General features: G+C 36.7%; 1 protein-coding gene across 4 annotated transcripts in view; it reads right to left on the reverse strand.

The window, feature by feature from the left end:
* CDC42BPA (CDC42 binding protein kinase alpha) overlaps positions 1-18,505 on the reverse strand; it is a 306,002-nt gene that overhangs the window by 116,215 nt on the left and 171,282 nt on the right. For all 4 annotated transcript variants that reach the window (XM_024739083.1, XM_024739069.1, XM_024739060.1 and 1 more), the window contains exon 11: positions 10,078-10,200. In XM_024739083.1, coding sequence (XP_024594851.1) covers positions 10,078-10,200 — 123 coding nt within the window. The remainder of the gene's footprint in view (positions 1-10,077; positions 10,201-18,505) is intronic.

The following is an 18,505-nucleotide window of genomic DNA, read 5'->3' on the forward strand; positions in this document are numbered from 1 at the left end:
AGTTTTATCCCAGCCATTTCATGTTGGCAGCTTTGCCATGGAGTTGTTAAGTAGATAATACAAAATACATGTCAGATTTTCATGACTCATATTTCAGACACTTTAAAAATGCCTAAAAAAAACTCAAAATATTCATTTAAACAACAACAACAGGTAAATTAGGAGAAGTACATGAGGAAATGTACTGGCTAAAGAAGTTGGAGAAGACAAACCCAGACAATTACTTATAAAACCCTCTAATATGGAGAAAAGTATAGCACGTGTAATTTGGAATACACAGAATTTTGTATCGCCAAAGATAAAAACCCCCAATCAAGAAAAATTCAGAATGTATTGAACTTTGGCCAACTACTATAAAATGGCTCAGGCAGAAGAGCCTTCACTTTCACTACAACAAATAGCAAATTCGATTAAAATTTTGAAAGAAATCCTCAAAGACTATCAAAAATATCTATTAAATATATGGCAACATGACTAGCCAAAACATTTAGATGAAGTTATTAAAAACTATTTTAGTGATTAAATTGAAAAGCAGTACTAGGGAAGTGAGATTAGCTCATAGCAACAAAATGGTTCTTAACTCACTGCTGCTAGTAGAATCCTGAAACTCAATCTGTTAGTAATAAGGATTTAAGGAGGGCACAATACACAGGAATTTTCTTTGCACTGTGTGGTATATAAGAGAAATATAAAATACGGTCTCTGTCTTGAAGGAGATAGGAAGACAAGAGTAACACTCTTTAAATCATAAAGGAGAAAATCAAATACAAATAGTGTGGCAGGTTATATGGATGATATAGGAATTAAGAGAAGGGCATGACTACAGTGGCACTCACAGCGGAACACTGATAAACTACAGAGGGACTGAGGCTGGAGTCAGAAGGAGGTTGACAGAATAATCAAAGCACCTCTCTCTCTGATACACAAGAGCAGTGCCACAGCTCTACCATTATGATCTTGTCTCTCAAATAATCCATAACTCTTCTGAGGTGAAGAGATTTTACTTCTAACCATGATGAAGGAAAACAGATTTCCCTATTATCTTCCCCTCCATTCACTATTTTTCTCCTTTACTTACATACTGTAGGACAGTATGTGTGTGTGTTTGTGTGTGTGTGAGGGAGAAAGAGACAGAGACACAAAGAGAGAGAAAGGGGACAGAGGGAGACAGAGAAAGGGTGGTTTCAGTGTAGAGTTGGAGGGACACACACAGTACACAGAGGTGCAAACCATAACCCTTGAGGTACTGTATGCAATTCCTAAACAATTAAACACAGAATTACCATATAATTCGGGAATTCCACTTCTCATTATACACCCAAAAGAAGAGAAAGCAGGGACTTGAACAGATATTTGTACAGTCATGTTCAGAGCAGCATTATTATTCACAATAAACAAAAGGTGGAAGCAACCCAAGAGTCCATTTATAAATAAATGGATAAACAAAATATGGTATATACATACCGAGGAATATTGTATAAAGGTAGGAAATTCTGACACATGCTATAACATGGATGAACCTTGAATACACTATGTTAAGCGAAATAAGTCAGTCACAAAAGGACAGATATTTTATGATTCCATTTATATGAAGTTCCTAGAGTAGTCAGATTCTAAGAAACAGAAAGTAGCATGGTGGATGCCAGGGACTAGTGGGTGGGAGGAATATGAGTTATTGTTTAATGGGTAAAGTAGAGATGGATGGTGGAGATGGTTGTACAGCATTGTGAATGTGCTTAGCGTCACTGAACTGTACATTGAAAAATGGTTAAAATGATGATTTTAATATTATGTACAGACCTACTAGAGGATGGACTTGAGGATATGGGGAGGGGGAAGGGTAAGCTGTGACAAAGTGAGAGAGTGGCATGGACATATATACACTACCAAATGTAAAATAGATAGCTAGTGGGAAGCAGCCACATAGCACAGGGAGATCAACTTGGTGCTTTGTGACCACCTAGAGGGGTGGGATAGGGAGGGTGGGAGGGAGGGAGACGCAAGAGGGAAGAGATATGGGAACATATGTATATGTATAACTGATTCACTTTGTTATAAAGCAGAAACTAACACACCATTGTAAAGCAATCATACTCCAATAAAGATGTAAAAAAAAGATTAAAAAATGAATGAATGAATGATATTGAGGAGATGGAATAAAATCTAGAGTATCACTGGGACTAACACGTGACCAAGAAAACGGTGCTTGCGAAGGAAGAATACTAAAAAGAGGGATATAGCCTTTCTTACAACATTATTTTCACTGATTCTATTCCACCTCTGGGAAATGATAAAAAATAATGAGTAGAGTACTCCTATAAGCACTGACTTTAGGGAGAAGGTAGGAATAAAGTAAAGGAAGGGCATTTCAACCAATAATTTAATGGTAATCAATTTCCCCAATTCGGGTGACACCAGGGACCATTTATTTGTATGTACGGGATGTGAATGTGTTGGGGATTGCCTGTAAAGACACAATGTAGGAAGATACATTAGGAAGTGGTCAGAGATTTCCAAAAGTGAGGTTTCATTTAGTCGTTCATTCACTCATTCATCAACAAATACTGATTTAGGGGTTTTTATGTGGCAAGCATCATTATAGGCACTTTGATATATCAATGAATAAAATACTCAAAGTCCCTGTTTTCAAGGAGCTTATAGTCTAGTGGTAAGGCAAGGGAAGTAAAGCAACATAAAATTTTAAAAATGTGTCAGTGGTGAAAAGTTTTATAGAGAAGTAAAAATTTACCAGGTGAAGAGTGTTTCCAGCAAACAAACAAGCAAAAAGAAAGAAAGAAAGAAATAGATGTTTAGACGGATAGATGAATGGATAGATGGATGGATGGATGGACAGATGGATGGATGAAAAAAATGAATGAACTGGGGGTGAAAAAAAAGAAGACTACATAAAAAAACAACAACCAAATATGTGTAAAACCTGGAGGTGATTAGGTGAAACTAAAAGTAGTTCACCATAGCTGGGATCAGTGGGTGAGGGAGTAATAACAAAAGACAAACCTAGAGAGGAAAATACGTGCAAGATAATGAAGGACCCTGTAATTAGAATTGAGAAATTTTAATTTTATCCCAGAGGCAACGGGGATCCTCTGAAAACATTTAAGTATGTATGTTGAAGCTGTGATGGGATCAGATTTATATTTTAAAAGCTGGACATTATACGTAAAATAAACTAAGAAGTCTGAAATTGGAGAGAAAAAGGATGACTGGCCAGGGACAATGGAATCTGACACAGTGTGTCAGGAACATTGAAACTACTGTAAGTTTCCTGGGTTTTCTTTTTGGTTCTTATTTCACAGACTCAGAGCTGAAGAAGCCAGCAACGCAGAAATGCCAACAGAAGCAGAGAACAAAAGCTTGAACAAGGCTACTCTTTCTAGCCAAAGAACCAAGAAGAGGGCAAACTAGCAAGACAGAAAAGTTTTAGAAAATAACCACTCTGCTCAAGTTAAACACCACAGAAAACACTGTGGCCTGATGACCACCTGTGTCAGTGAAAGACAAGTGAGGAACTAGATTTCCAATCACATGAGGTTTTAATGAAGTGCCCAAACACACCACAAGGGTAATTAGAGAAGGGGGTCCAGGATTTTCAACCCCCTTGGATGGTAACAAGCCCCTTCCCACACACAGTGTCAGTGGAGACCACATGGGGAACCAGGACTTCCATCTCCACCCAGCATTAATGAGGATCTCCCCCTTCTCCCCATTGGGGTGGTATCAGAAAAGAGTAAGAACTTTCACCATTGCCCAGCAGTAATAAGGCCACCCCTGTCACAGTGTCAGTGGAAACCAGTCAGGGGGCTGGAACTCCCATTCCCTTCCAAGAATAACAAGGAGCCCTTCCTTGGGTGTCAAGGGAGGTCAAGTGGGGAAACTGGATTTCTACCTCAACCTGGCAGTAAGGAGATGGCAATCCCCTTCCCACTGCTGGAATGGTGTCAGGAAAAACCAGCTAAAATGGAAGGTTTAAATAAGATCCAGAGTCATTCATCAAAAATCACTCATCCTACCAAGAACTAGAAAAATCTCAACTTGAATGAGAAAAGAAAATCAATAGATGCTGACACCAAAATAACAGAGATGTCAGAATAATCTGACAAGATATTAACACAGCTATAATAAAAATGCTTCAATGAGCAATTATAAACATATTAGAAACAAATGAATAAGTAGAAGACCTGAGCAAAGATACAGAAAGTCTCAGCAAAGAAATGGAAGATTAACAAAGAACAAAATGGGAATTTTATAAATTAATAAAATAAAAATATTGGTAGATAGATTCAGCAGCACAAAGGAGGGATCAGAGGGATCAGTGAACTGGAAGGTATAACAATAGAAATTAACCAATCTGAATAACAGGAAAGAAAAAACAGAATGGAAACAAAAATGAACAGAGCCTCAGGGACTTGTGTGATGATTTACAAAAGATCTTACACTCACATCATCAGAGTCCCAGAAGGAGAAGAGAAAATAGGCAGGTCTGTAAAACTACTTAGAAAAATAGGGTCTAAAAAAATTCCAAAATATGGCCAAGACACATAGACCTACAGATTCAAGAAGATGAACAAACACCAAACAGAATAAACCCAAAGAAATCCATGCCAAAACACACCATTAAACATCAGAATACTACAGAAAAAACTTGCAAGCAGCCAGAGAAAACTTCTTGCATAGGGGAAAAAATACTCAGAATGGCAGTGAATTTCACCTCAGAAAACATGAAACTTAAAGGAAGCAGCACAGTATTTTTCAGATGCTAAAACAAAAGAACTATCAATCCAGGCTCCTATGTCCAGCAAAATATTCTTTAGGAATAAAGGGAAAATCAGGACATTCTCAGATGAAGAAAAATGAAGAGAATTTGTTGGTAGCAGACCTACCTTTTAAAAATGGCTCAAGTAAGTTCTCTAAATACAAAGCAAACAACAAAACAAGGAACTTAGTAATATCAGGAAGGAAGAAAGAGCATCATGTAAAAATATGGGTAAGTAGAATAGAACTTTTTTCCCCCTTTAAGCTTTCTAAATTATACTTCATGGTTTAAGGAAACATTATAACCTTGTCTGATGTGCTTCTAAAACATCTGAAGAGGAAATAATTGAAACAATTATATAATAAACAGGAAGAATAAACAATTGTCATCAACAGAAAATAGACTTATATTTTATATATGCCTCACAGTAACCACAAAGCAAAAACCTTCAGTAGATAACATGAAAGAGAAGGAAATCAAAGCACCACTATGGAAAATCATCAATTCACAAATTGATGAGAGGAAGAGAGGAAGAAATGAACAAAGGAACTGTAAAACAGCCAGAAAACAATAAGATGACATTAGTAAATCCATACCTACTCAATAATTATTTTAAATATAAATGGATTAAATTTTCCAATAAAGACCTCAAGTGGCTGAATGGATTAAAAAAACAATACCCAATTATATGCTGCCTATAAGACCCACTTCAGCTTTAAGGACACACATAGGCTCAAAATCAAGGGATGGAAAAAGATATTCCATACAAATGGAAACCAAAAGAGAATAAGGGTAGCTACACTTTTATCAGACAGAAGAGAGGTTAAGTCAAAAATAAGAACAAGAGACAAAAAAAAGTTTATTATATAATTATAAAGGGGTCAATTCATCAAGAGGATATAACTATTAAAAATTTTTATGACCCCAACATTGTAGTGCCTAAATAATATTAAGTAAATACAACATATCTGAAGAGAGAAATAGACAACAACACAATAATAGTAAGGGACTTCAATATTATACTTTCAACAATAGATACATTATCTAGACAGGAAATTGATAAGGTTGGACATAACCTATACTTCAGAGCAGATGGATCTAACAGATATATACAAAACATTCCATCCAACAGCAGCACAATATACATTCTTCTCAAACACACATGGAACATTCTTCAGGATACATCAAGTTAGGTTACAAAACAAGTCTTAACAAATTTAGAAAGAATGAAATCATACCAAGGATCTTTTCCAACCACAAAGGTATAACACTAGAAACCAATAACAGGAAAGACTGGAAAAATTCACAGAAATGTGGAAATTAACACATTAGTAACCAGCGGGTCAAAAAGAAATTAAAAGGGAAATTTCAAAAAATCTTGAAACAAACAAAAATGGAAAAAATATACCAAAACTTTTGGAATGCAGCAAAAGCAGTTCTAAGAAGGAAGTTCATGGCAATAAACACCTACAGTAACAAAACAAAACAAAACAAAACAAAGAAAAACAACCCTCAGACACCTAACTTTACACTTCAAGCAACTAAAAAAAATAATAAGGAGATTTATATCAATCCTTCTCAAACTCTTTCAAAAAATAAAAGAGGGAATACTCTCAAACTCATTTTATGAGCCCAGCATTACACTGATACCACAGCCAAAAGCAAAAATCAACAAATGGGACTACATCAAATTAAAAAGCTTCTGCACAGCAGAGGAAACCATAGACAAAATTAAAAAGCAACATATGGAAAGGGAGAAAATGTTTGCAAATCAACAAATATTTGACAAGGTGTTTGTGAAAGTTAATAAAGGGAAGTCTCACTAAAATGGAGTTGGAGGGCCAGAAGGGAGAACTCTCACACAGTAACTCTCTTCATCAATTACAGGAAGAACTGTCAATTACAGTTCCAAGAATGGAATCATCAATTACAGGCCCCAACAGGAAAGACAGTACATCACATCTCCTATAAGAAATCAACTACCCCAGGAACTAAGCCAATGAGAAACCATCTTCACCCTGAACTCTCACTTTTCTCCAAAGGACTTCCATTCAAAACAACCTTTCCTGACTTCCTCATTTTTCTCTATAAAATGTTCCTCACTTTGTTTGTTAAACTTGCCTATGATTTTTGCCATGGCTTGCTTGTTCCAAACTGCAATTCTCTGCTATTCCCAAATAAACCCATTTTTTCTGGTAAAATAACTGACTTTTACTTTTAAGATCAACAAGTTGATACAGAAAATGTACAAAGAACTCATAAACTCAATGGCAAAGAAACAAACAATCCTATCAAAAAATGGGCAGAGGAGCTGAATAGACATTTTTCTAAAGAAGACATATAAATGGCCAACATGAAAAGGTGCTCAACATCACTAATTATCAAGGAAATGTAGATCAAAACCAAAATGAAACATTATCTCGCACCTGTTAAAATGGTTTTCATCCAAAAGATAAGAAATAAAAAGTGTTGGCAAAGATGTGGTAAAAAGGGAACCCTTGTGTACTATTAGTGAGAATGCAAATTGGTGCAGCTACTATGGAAAACAGTATGGAGAGTCCTCAAAAACTTAAAAATAGAACTACCATATGATCCAGAAATTCCACTTCTGGAATTGTATATATACAATAGAATACTTTTCAGCCACAAAAATAAATCTTGCCATATGTGACAATATGGATTGGATCTTGAGGGCACTGTGCTAAGTGAAATAAATCAGACAGAGAAAGACAAATACAGTAAGATCTCACTTACACGTGGAATCTAAAACAAAAACAACAATAACAACAAACTGAACTCACCAACATAGAGAAGACTGGTGGTTGCAAGAGACGGGGGTGCAGGGTGGGTTAAAGAAGGAAAGATGGTCAAAAGGTACAAACTTCCAGTTATACAATAAATAAATACTGGGGATGTAATGTACAACGTGGTGCTATTATTACAGTTAATAATACTGTATTGTATATTTGAAAGTTGCTAAGAGAATAGATCTTACAAGTCCTCATCACGAGAAAAAAGAATTTATGACTATATGCGGTGATGGAAGTTAACTAATCTTACTAAGGTGACTATTTCACAAATATATACAAATATTGAATCATTATGTTGTACACCTGAAACTAAGATAATGTTACGTGTCAATCATATCTCATTAAAAAGCCAAAAAACAAAAGAAGAAAACAAACTAAAAACCCAGGCAAAGGCAGTACAAAAAAAAAAAATAAAAATACAACAAAGATGAGTATCTCTCATGTATACAGAGTAAAAATTCCTGAACAAAACAGTGGAAATAGAATTAATATATAAAACTAATTATACACCATGACCAGGCATGTGCATATTCCAATGATTCAATATTTCAAAATCAACCAATTTAATCCACCATATTAACAGGTTAACTAAAGAAAAAACAAAACACACATGTTCATATCAATCAGTGCAGAAAAAATATTTGACAAAATTCAAACCCATTCATGATAAAACCCTTAGAAACACAGAAATAGAGGAGAGCTTCTAAATTGATGAGAGTATCTATAAAAGGCCTACAGTTAATCTTACAATTAAAGGTGAAAGACCTAATACTTTCCTTCTAAGATAGGAAAGAAAACCAGGACGTCTGTTCTCAACACTCTTCTTCAACGAAGTACTGCAAGTTCTAGCCAGTGAAATAAGGGGGAAAAAACCCAAAACATCCAGATCAGAAAGGGCAAAAGAAAATTGTTCCTATTTGCAGATGCATGACGGTCGGCACAGAAAATCCCAAGGAATCTTAAAAACAAACAAACAAAACGAAAAACCAAAAATCCCTCCTAGAACATATAAGTGAGATAGACTTATGTAAATAGGTTTTTCCTAATCCATATCACTTCTTTGAAGTGATATGGATCACTAAACATCCTAGTTGTGTCTTGTGTCTCACTGCTTTTTTAGTGCCAAAAAACTCAAATACATTCAGTGCCACTGATAATGTTTTAGTGTTGATATCAAAGCAAAGTAAATGATTCTACCTATCATATTCCTAATCTAACTTAGTTTTAAAAAGATAAAGCTACAGAAATTTGATAAAGAGATGTTTATTAGGAGGACAGCCACTTAAAAAACAGAACAGCATAAATCATGCTCAAATTTAAAATCTCCATGTGCCTTAATATTGCATTTTAAATAATACTTTTCGTAAAAGACACTGGGTTAGATCCTTCTTTTCTTCACTCATTTTGGCCTAAAACTACTTTTCTAGAGAGGTCTGACTATTCTAGCTAAAATAGTACCTTCTCTCTCTCTCTCCCCTTACACTTACTGAGATCATGTGATGCCTCTAAACCCTGCAGAAGGCTCCCATTTCACCCACAGAACAAACCAAAGACCTAACAGTCAGTAAGACTCCACTGATCAGGCAATGAGCCCTCTCCATCTGTTTATTTCTCTACCCTCATGTCCATCCATTCCACCTGCTTGCTCATTCTGCTCTAGCCTTGCTGTCCTTTTATGTTTTATTTGAACTCATGAGGCACATTTTGACAGTAGGGCCTTTGCACTGGCTGATCCGTCTGCTTGTAACATGTGTTTCCCATTTAACTGCATGGCTAGGCCCCTTAACTCCTTCAATATTTTTCTCACATGGATCACACTATTTAAAATTATAAAACACCTCATCTTACACTTTTGACCCATTCTCCTAAATCTTTTCTATTTTTAAGCACTTATCACCTTCTAACATACTGTATCATTTACAAAGTTACATAGTTATTGTTTAATGTCTGTTGTTTGCCCTCCACCCCAGCAAGGACAAAGATTTTTACCATTTTGTTTAGTACTGCATCCCAAGAGCATAAAACAACACCTAGTAGCTACTCAATAAATATTTGTTGAATGAATGGAATAAACAAATGAATGGATATAATAGGCATATCAACAATTCAAAATTAATTTTAATTAACCTACACTGAAAAATGAACTACTCATATAAATGTTTTGCCAGACAAATATCCCAAATGAATAGGTCCTCCAAAAAGTCATCTTTTTTCACTTAATTCTGGGTAAGGTGCTCCTCCTGTGTACTATGTACCTATGTTTATTTTTCTTCTGGCCTTTTCACATGTACTGCAAAAAACTATTTGTTTATCTTTTTCCAAGACCAGAACATGAACTCCTTGAAAGCAGAACCATTTTATTTGCTTTTCCCTCACTGGCACATAGCTCACATCATGTAACACATAACAGGTACTCAATAAATGTTTTGTGCGTGAATAAAACATTTAAAAATATCTACGAAACAGAATTAATAATGAATCACAGAAATTTACCTCTTAGTTGTTTCCTTAGCTTTTCAATTTCTTCTTTTAAGTTTTTGATTTCTAAATCTTTACTTGCTGTTAGGGGACCATCAGCAGTTGAATACTGCAGAGCCTGGACAGTCTGTGTTGACTCTTTAAAAAAAAAAGAATAAAAGAAAGAATGAAAAATATGCTCATACTCTAAATTTTAAAAACTAAGAGCAATATATTTCTTTCTAGAGAAATCCTTATTTAATTGTACTGATCGAAGCATATACCTACTGACAAAAGCATGTAAACACATTAAAATTAAACCACAAAACTCCATTGCATGTTGTTAAAATTATATGTAGGAAACAGTCTACCTTCTAATATGTGAGGTTTTCAGTTTTAAATACTGTTGGTACATTCTGCCAGTGAATCAACTATTCAGCCCCCTTTCATCCTAGCATAAAATGTCATCATGTGATAACCCAACAACGTATGTCAGATGATGTATGAAAAACTGAGTCTGGTGTATGAAGAGAGGTTTAGAGATGTTAATATAGAATATGTATAAGTGCTGGCCTTCCAAATTTTATATATGAACACTGAGGCCCACCTATTGATGACTTGGCTCATCTACTTAGTTAAAATAGGGATTATTCATTTAACTTGTGGTTCTAATTAGAAGATGCAAGGTACTAAAGAAACATTAAATTTAGTGAAGCTCATTCCCAGATACCACATTAAAAAATGTGGAAAAAGAAGAAATGGTCCTAAAACAGTTACTCTGCTAGCTTACAGAGGGACCCCAAATAGTAAATCTCTACCTCACCATAATTTTTTGTTAGTACAAATCATTTACTGACCGCTTTAGATTACTAATATTATTTATATATTGCTTTATATAACTTATATATTTATATTATTTATATATATATTTAAAACTCCAAGAGACTGTGACCTTCAGAGGATGGAGATTTTCTCATTTCTCTTCATCATCTGTACAGAGGACAGTATCATGATATTCATATGCATGGTGGTCAATAAATATTTGTTAATTTGAATTAAAGATGTAAGATATACCATCTTGTGCATTCAATCATGATCTTCTACATCCAGTAAGTATTTCTTACACATTTTCTTTCGGTTCAAAACATGTTGAAAACTGGTACTTTCTGTATTTATTATTTTTAAAAGAATAGCCTTCTTTTTTTTAAAGACATCGAAGTTGGGAGCAGAAAGTGGGGAGAATTAAAACATCCACTGGACATTAGTAGTTTTTTTCCTTCTACACCCCACACACTGCAGGGTATGGAGGTGGGATAGGTTTCCTTCCTCCTCTTTGTCACCTCTGTCCTCCCTATAAATCTCAGGTCTGCTAAAATGCCCATTACTTGGGTTTTTTTTTTTAACTTTTTATTTTATATTGGAGTATAGTTCATTCACAACATTGTGTTAGTTTCAGGCGTACAGCAAAGTGATTCCGTTATACATATACATGTATCTATTCTTTTTCAAATTCTTTTCCCACTTAGATTTCTACAGAATATGAGGCAGAGCTCCCCGTGTAATACAGTTTGGGACTGATATGTACCCACTGCTATATTTAAAATGGATAACCAACAAGAACCTACCATATAACCCATTACCTGTTTATTACAGTTATCCACTGCCCTTCCTTCCATTACAACTCTTTTTATTATTATTTTTAGTGACTTTAACAACAAAAGAGACGATCTATCCAACTGGCTTCACAGGCACACAAACCCCTTATGCAGACACTGTTGAGGCTGTTTACCCAGCAGCTACCCCTCTCTTCCTGCCTGTGCACCAAATTCAGGTATCAGGCTACAGTGTGCTTAGGCAAGGTAGGGTCAGCCAAAAGGAAGATGGCTTCCATCAGTCATGCCAATCTCATTCTACATTGCCAGGACTGGTTAAGAATTAGGCACGTGAACTAGTTAGAATGAATGGTACCTTGAGAGGTCCCATTAAGTGAGACATGTATGAAAGGAAATGAACCTTCCTTTTTTTTTTGGTCTTTGGATGTGTGAAGTCATGAAGTCTGGAACTTTGACAGTAATGTGGAATCATGAGGGAAAAGCCAAGAAAATCACAGAGAAGCTAACCCTGATAAGAGCACAGAAACTGTGTACTTCTGATTTCTTAAGTGAGATAAGAAATCTGTATTATTTAAGAATTCTATTACTTGCCACCTAAAACAACCTAGCTGGTAGACGTCTCTCCAGCACAACCACCAAATAAATCTATTGGTCATGCCCTAGACCTGTGGCTCTGACCTTACTTAGAAATGTGCATGGGTGTGGGGGTGGGGAAGTGGGGAATGGAGGTTGGGGTGGGCTCCTAGGAGACTGCTACAGACTTTTACTGTCTGGGGACCAATGTGAAACAGTCTCTCACATCAAAGAATTACCCTGCCCCAAATGCTTGTAGTTCACCTACTGAGAAATTCTACTGTAGATGCTGTCATTATTAATAACTATATAGCCTCCAACATCCTGATTTCAAGTAAATACTCTCTATCTCTTATATTTACAGTTTAACTTACTCTAGGGACCCCTTCAGTAATTTTTCATTCCCACCAAGAGTGCCAATCCACTGTTCCTAACACTATTTCCTTTTCTCATTCTTCCTTATTTATCCAGGTTAGATTCCTTGGTCCATCACTACTACTGCTTTGCATACACACCTTGGATTTCTTTGCTCTTCTCTCCTCCACTGTACTTAGCCCAGAAGGCCCCAGTCTTTCCTAAATCCTACTCTCCTTCTACTCCGTGCTTTCACCTTAATAGCTGAAAGTGACGGAAGAAAGCCCAACCATTCAAAATTCATGTCTAAATAGTTTGGCAATGCCTGATGCCAACTAAAAATTGGCACTTGCCATCTGCCTCTAGCAGCCGCTGACCTTCAACACCCCCTGAAAGGAGACCAGGGTGGAGATCAAGAATGAGGCACTCAGTGCTCTGGGAAACACTGGCAGAGCAGGTCTTCAGATAATTTTCAGGACAGTTATTTTCAGGACAAAATTTTACGAGCCCAATTCTTGCATCTTCTCACATCTAGAAAAGCACTAAAATCATTAACCATGACATCTGCTCCTTGTGACTAGCAGCAACCTTCTGCCAAAATGTGTGCTTCACTGCATGTACCCCTCTTCACTAAAATCATATATAATACTTTCCCCCCTACCTCTTCGGAGCAGTTTCTCAGAGCTACCTGAAATGCTGTCTCCCAAGCTATAGTCCTCATTTTACCCCAAATAAAACTTGACTCACAATTCACACATTGTGCATTTTTTTCAATCAACACTGGCAATCCTAAAATATTTCCCTAGTCCATTCACTCCTCTCTCTTCTCTAAACTTACCATTTCACATCTTCTCTTTTTCTTGTCAAAAATCTAATAGGAAAAAAATCCCAAAAAGCTAACACATTCTCTACCTTCCTTATTCTCAGCTGATGACCCTGCTTTGTATTTGATTTATCATCTGTTTCCTCAAAGTGGAATGTGAGCATTGAGAGGGCAGGTATTTTTTTCTTTTTCTGTTCATTATTATATCCCCAGTCATGTGCAGAACAATTCCTGCCTAACTGGTGCTCAACAAGTAGCTAACAAATAGATGAATCAGCTTAAATGTTAACCTATGCCACTGTATGAAATGAAACAGGTGTTAGTACCAAAAGGCAACGATCTAGTATTTTCTGGGTTTGTTTTGGGCAAATGACACCAACTGTATGTAATGACACTCTCTAAGAACAGATTAAAGAATTTAAAACATCAAAAAAACCTGGGACATAGGAACTTCTCATTCAGAATAGGATGGAGTAGGAAGTAACAGGTCATTGCTCTATCACTCCTGTTGCAAAAAGTAAAAATACACTATATAATTTGAAAAAAACTTATTTTTACAAACATCATGTATCTGGGAAAGCAAAGAGAACTAAGTAAAATACACCAGAGAGGGATGAGCCATTCTAAGGTGAAAAGGCCATGACAGCTGCCTCTTACCTCACCTCAGAATCTTATCCAATTCTGTGAGCACATGAATTGAGGGATAGTACGCTGGAAAATAAATGACAAATTCTGGAGAATGGGTGGGCTGGTGCAACAGTTTGGAAACTTCAGGATCCCTAAATATGCAGTGGTATTTTCCTCATGGTATATTTGCTGTATCTGGAGACTGTATGGGAAGTTAAGAAGCTTCTAAAAGTCAGACCAAAGTCTCCTACAGTATTGAAGTATTTCAGAGACAAAGTCTTGCTTGAGGAAAAGAGCCTATTTCAAACACATGGCCCATCTAGACATTTGCCAAATTTGAAAGTGGCATGGGGTAAGAGTCTGAAGGTCAGAATAAATCTCTCACAGTTGATAGAGCAAGTCCAAACCAGGTTCCAGCTAGTTTTCCTTCATGACATTTGAAACCAGAAGTAGGTTGAATCTAATCAAAACTGCAACCCAGCCTTGTCCTAGTTCAATTCCTGATTGGACCAAAAAAAAAGGGAAAACCCTCTCTGGAGTGAAAATAACATAATAACATCATTCTCTATGTTATTTTTATTCATGATATTTGTCATACAATAAAAATCGAGACATTTGGAAAAGCAGGAAGGTGTGATCACTAATCAGAAGAAAAAACAGAAAGAGAGACACACGCAGATGGTTCAGGTGTTAAAATTAGCCGACAAGACTTTAAAATAAATATTATCAATATGTTAAAGAAAACATAGGGGAAAAAAGACAAAAGAGTGGGAAATTTCAATGCAGAACGGAAAACTATAAGAATGAATCAAATGATTATTCCTGAACTAAAAGAGACAATATTTGAAATTAAGACTCATTGAATGGGCTTAACATCAGAACAGATACAGCAGACGACAAGACAAATGAACCTGAAAGCAAGTGAGTAGAGAATATCCAAATTAAGCACAAAAAAACCTAAGAATGGAAGAAACAGGACTGAACATAAAATGAATGTGGGACACAGTCCAAGATATATGTAATTGGAGTCCCAGAAGAAGAAGCGATAGTGAATGGGGCAAAAGAAATATCTACAGAGATTATGCTTAGAACTTTCCAAAATTGATGAAGGATATCAATCAAGATTTCAGAAGCTCAGTGAATCCCCAACAGGATTTTACATTAATACGAAAAAAGCTACACCCAGGTAGATCATAGCCAAACTGTCTGAAAGTGAAGTTAAGGAGAAATACTTAAAAGCAACCAGAGGGGAGGAAGAAAAGATACATTCAAGAGACCAAGATTAATAGCTGGTTGGCTTCTCAAATATAATGGAAGTCAGAAAACAATGAAATAATATCTATAGAGCATTGAAAGAAAAAACTGACAAGCTAGAATTCTAACCCAGCAAATATTCTTCAGAAATGAAGGCAAAATAAAGACATCTAAGGCAAACAAAAACGGAGCGATTTAGTTATAACACACACAATCATAAGAAACACTAAAGGAAGTTTTTCAGACTAAAGAAAAATGATTCTGGATGGATACATGGATCACTAGAAAGAAATAAAGAACACAAAAAGAGTAAATTTGTGGGTAAATAAAAAGATATTTTAAAAATTAATGAGTAATAAGTATTTAAAGCAAGAATAAAATAAATGTATTGAAAGGTTTACAACACAGATAGAGGTAAACTATAAAACAACAACAACATAAAGGGCTGTTATAAGGGTCTTATACTGTTTGTGAAGTGGAAAAATAAAAATTATTTAGAAGACATGTAAAGACCTAATGGGAAAAAAGGGCAAGAACCTACACAAGACTGAATATCCAAATGAACAGTAAATATTACTTATTAGAGAAATATAAATTTAAAATCAAAGCAAAACTCCACTATACAGATACCAGAATGGCTAAAATTTAAAAAGCTGACAATATCAAGTTCTAATGGGAATATACAGCAAGTGAAACTCATACATTATTAGTGAAACTATTGATGCAATCACTTTTTTTTTTTTTTGCGGTACGCGGGCCTCTCACTGTTGTGGCCTCTCCCACTACGGAGCACAGGCTCCGGATGCGCAGGCCCAGCGGCCATGGCTCATGGGCCCAGCCGCTCCGCAGCACGTGGGATCCTCCCGGACCGGGGCACGAACCCGCATCCCCTCCATCGGCAGGCAGACTCCCAACCACTGTGCCACCAGGGAAGCCCTATGCAATCACTCTTGAAAACTCTTTGGCAATATTTTCTAAAGCTGAAAATATGCTATCCTATGACCCATAAATCGTACTCCTAGGTAGATATCGAAGAGAAATAACTACATATGACCATCAAGAGAAATATATAACAATATTCACAGAAGCTATGTTCATAATAGTCTATATCTGGAAATAACTCAAATGTTCAACAACAACAGCTTAGATGATATGGTCTCAATACCTGTGGTCCCCCACCAAATTCATATGTTGAAATTCTAACCCCAAAGATGATGTTATTAGGAGGTGGGGTCTTGGGAGGTGTTTAAGTTACAGTTATAAGGGCGGAGCCCTCATGAATGGGATTAATGCCTTATAAAAGAGAACCCACAGGGATCCCTAGCCCTTTCCACCAGGTGAGGGCACGACAAGAAGGAGCTGGCTATGAATCCTCACTTGACCATGCTGGCACTTTGATCTTGGACTTCCAGCCTCCAGAACTGGGAGAAATAAATTTCTGTTGTTTATAAGCCACCCAATCTGTTGTATTTTTAAAAATAAAAGTCAGGGGTTTCCCTGGTGGCGCAGTGGTTGAGAGTCCGCCTGCCGATGCAGGGGACACGGGTTCGTGCCCCGGTCCGGGAAGATCCCACATGCCGCGGAGCGGCTGGGCCCGTGAGCCATGGCCGCTGAGCCTGCATGTCCAGAGCCTGTGCTCCGCAACGGGAGAGGCCACAGCAGTGAGAGGCCCGCGTACCGCAAAAAAAAAAAAAAAAAAAGGCAGAACTCTGACACTGGATAAATTTTTTTAGTATTTGTATACAATGTAACACTAAACAGCAGTTAAAAGAAAAGGAACTATTGATATTTACACTTGGAAAACCATGTTATTAAAAAAAGAGACACAAATGAGAACATACTGTATGAAACCATTTATATGAAGTTCAAAGGTAAAATTAATTAATGCTGAAAAAATTTAGGATAGTGTTTACTTCAGAGTTGTATGCTACAAACTGGGAAGGAGCATGATGGAACCTTATCCTACGCTAGAAATGTTCTATATACTGATTGGGGGCAAGTTACATAAAAGTACACTAATATAAACACTTACGGGGCTTACAACTTAAAGTGAGTACTTGCACACTTTATGCATATCACCATTTAAAACTCAAAACTGAGTGACATCAGTATCATGCCCCTATGGGTCATTCCTTTCTCCTCTCCCTTCCATTTACAACTAACTGGACATCTATAACTGAACAAAATTGCTTCTGCACAGCACACCAGGACACCAGAGATACATCCATATGCGTATCCAAAAGTGGGTAGACTGGACCTCAGAGGAGGCTGCAGATCCATGGTACCGGCAACAGTGACCTCTCTAGCACAGGAGGTAGAAAGTGAAAGTGATGAGTGAAAGTGCTGGGCTGTGAAGGCTGTGAGGGCTGCAGCTGGAGGGACCCTGTTGCTTTTCAGCAATACCCGGATTTCTGAGGGGGGTTGGGGGAAGGGTGGGAAGGAAAGAAGGCAGACAAAGAGAAATGAAGGAATGCATTTCCTACTGTCTGTCCACAGATTTCTGGACTCCTCCACTAAAAAGCCCCAGGTACTAAGCATACACCTCCTACACTCTGCCAACAGCTTTTACCATGCACACACTCCAAACTTCAGTGGAGGGTCATCTCTGGTAAGAGAAACCCAAAATTTGTGCTATAGTGCCACCTTCTGGAAAACAAAAGAAAGGCTTCTGATTGCCCAGCTGCTGAACTTAGAATCAAAGTAAAGCCTTACTTAAATAAGAAAGGTGTTTGCTACTTCAAATGTCATGGCAGAGGCACAGTTCATGAAACACTATGAAAAATCATGGTAACGCAGTATCCCAAAAAAATGACAATTCTCTAGGCAACCAACTCAAAGACACAGAACATTGTAATCTAACTGATAAAGAATTCAAAATATTGTTATGAAGAAATTCAACAAGCTACAAGAAAACTCAGAAAGGCAACTCAGTGAACTCAGGAATAAAATTAATGAACAGAAACAGCACTTTACCAAAGAGATTGTAATTATAAAAAAAGAACAAAACAAAAATTCTGAAGCTGAAGAATTCAATAAGTGATATGAATAGTGCATTAGAAAGCACTGGAAATAGAACAGATCAGATGGAAGAAAGAATAAGCCATATGGAGGAAAGGAATTTAGAAATGATTCAGGTGGAAGAGGAGAGAGAACTAAGTTTCTTTGTTTTTTTTTTTTTTTTTTTTTCGTTACGCAGGCCTCTTACTGTTGTGGCCTCTCC

Source organism: Neophocaena asiaeorientalis, unplaced genomic scaffold (assembly GCF_003031525.2).
Source record: "Neophocaena asiaeorientalis asiaeorientalis breed wild unplaced genomic scaffold, Neophocaena_asiaeorientalis_V1.1 scaffold347, whole genome shotgun sequence".
Lineage (NCBI taxonomy): Eukaryota > Metazoa > Chordata > Mammalia > Artiodactyla > Phocoenidae > Neophocaena > Neophocaena asiaeorientalis.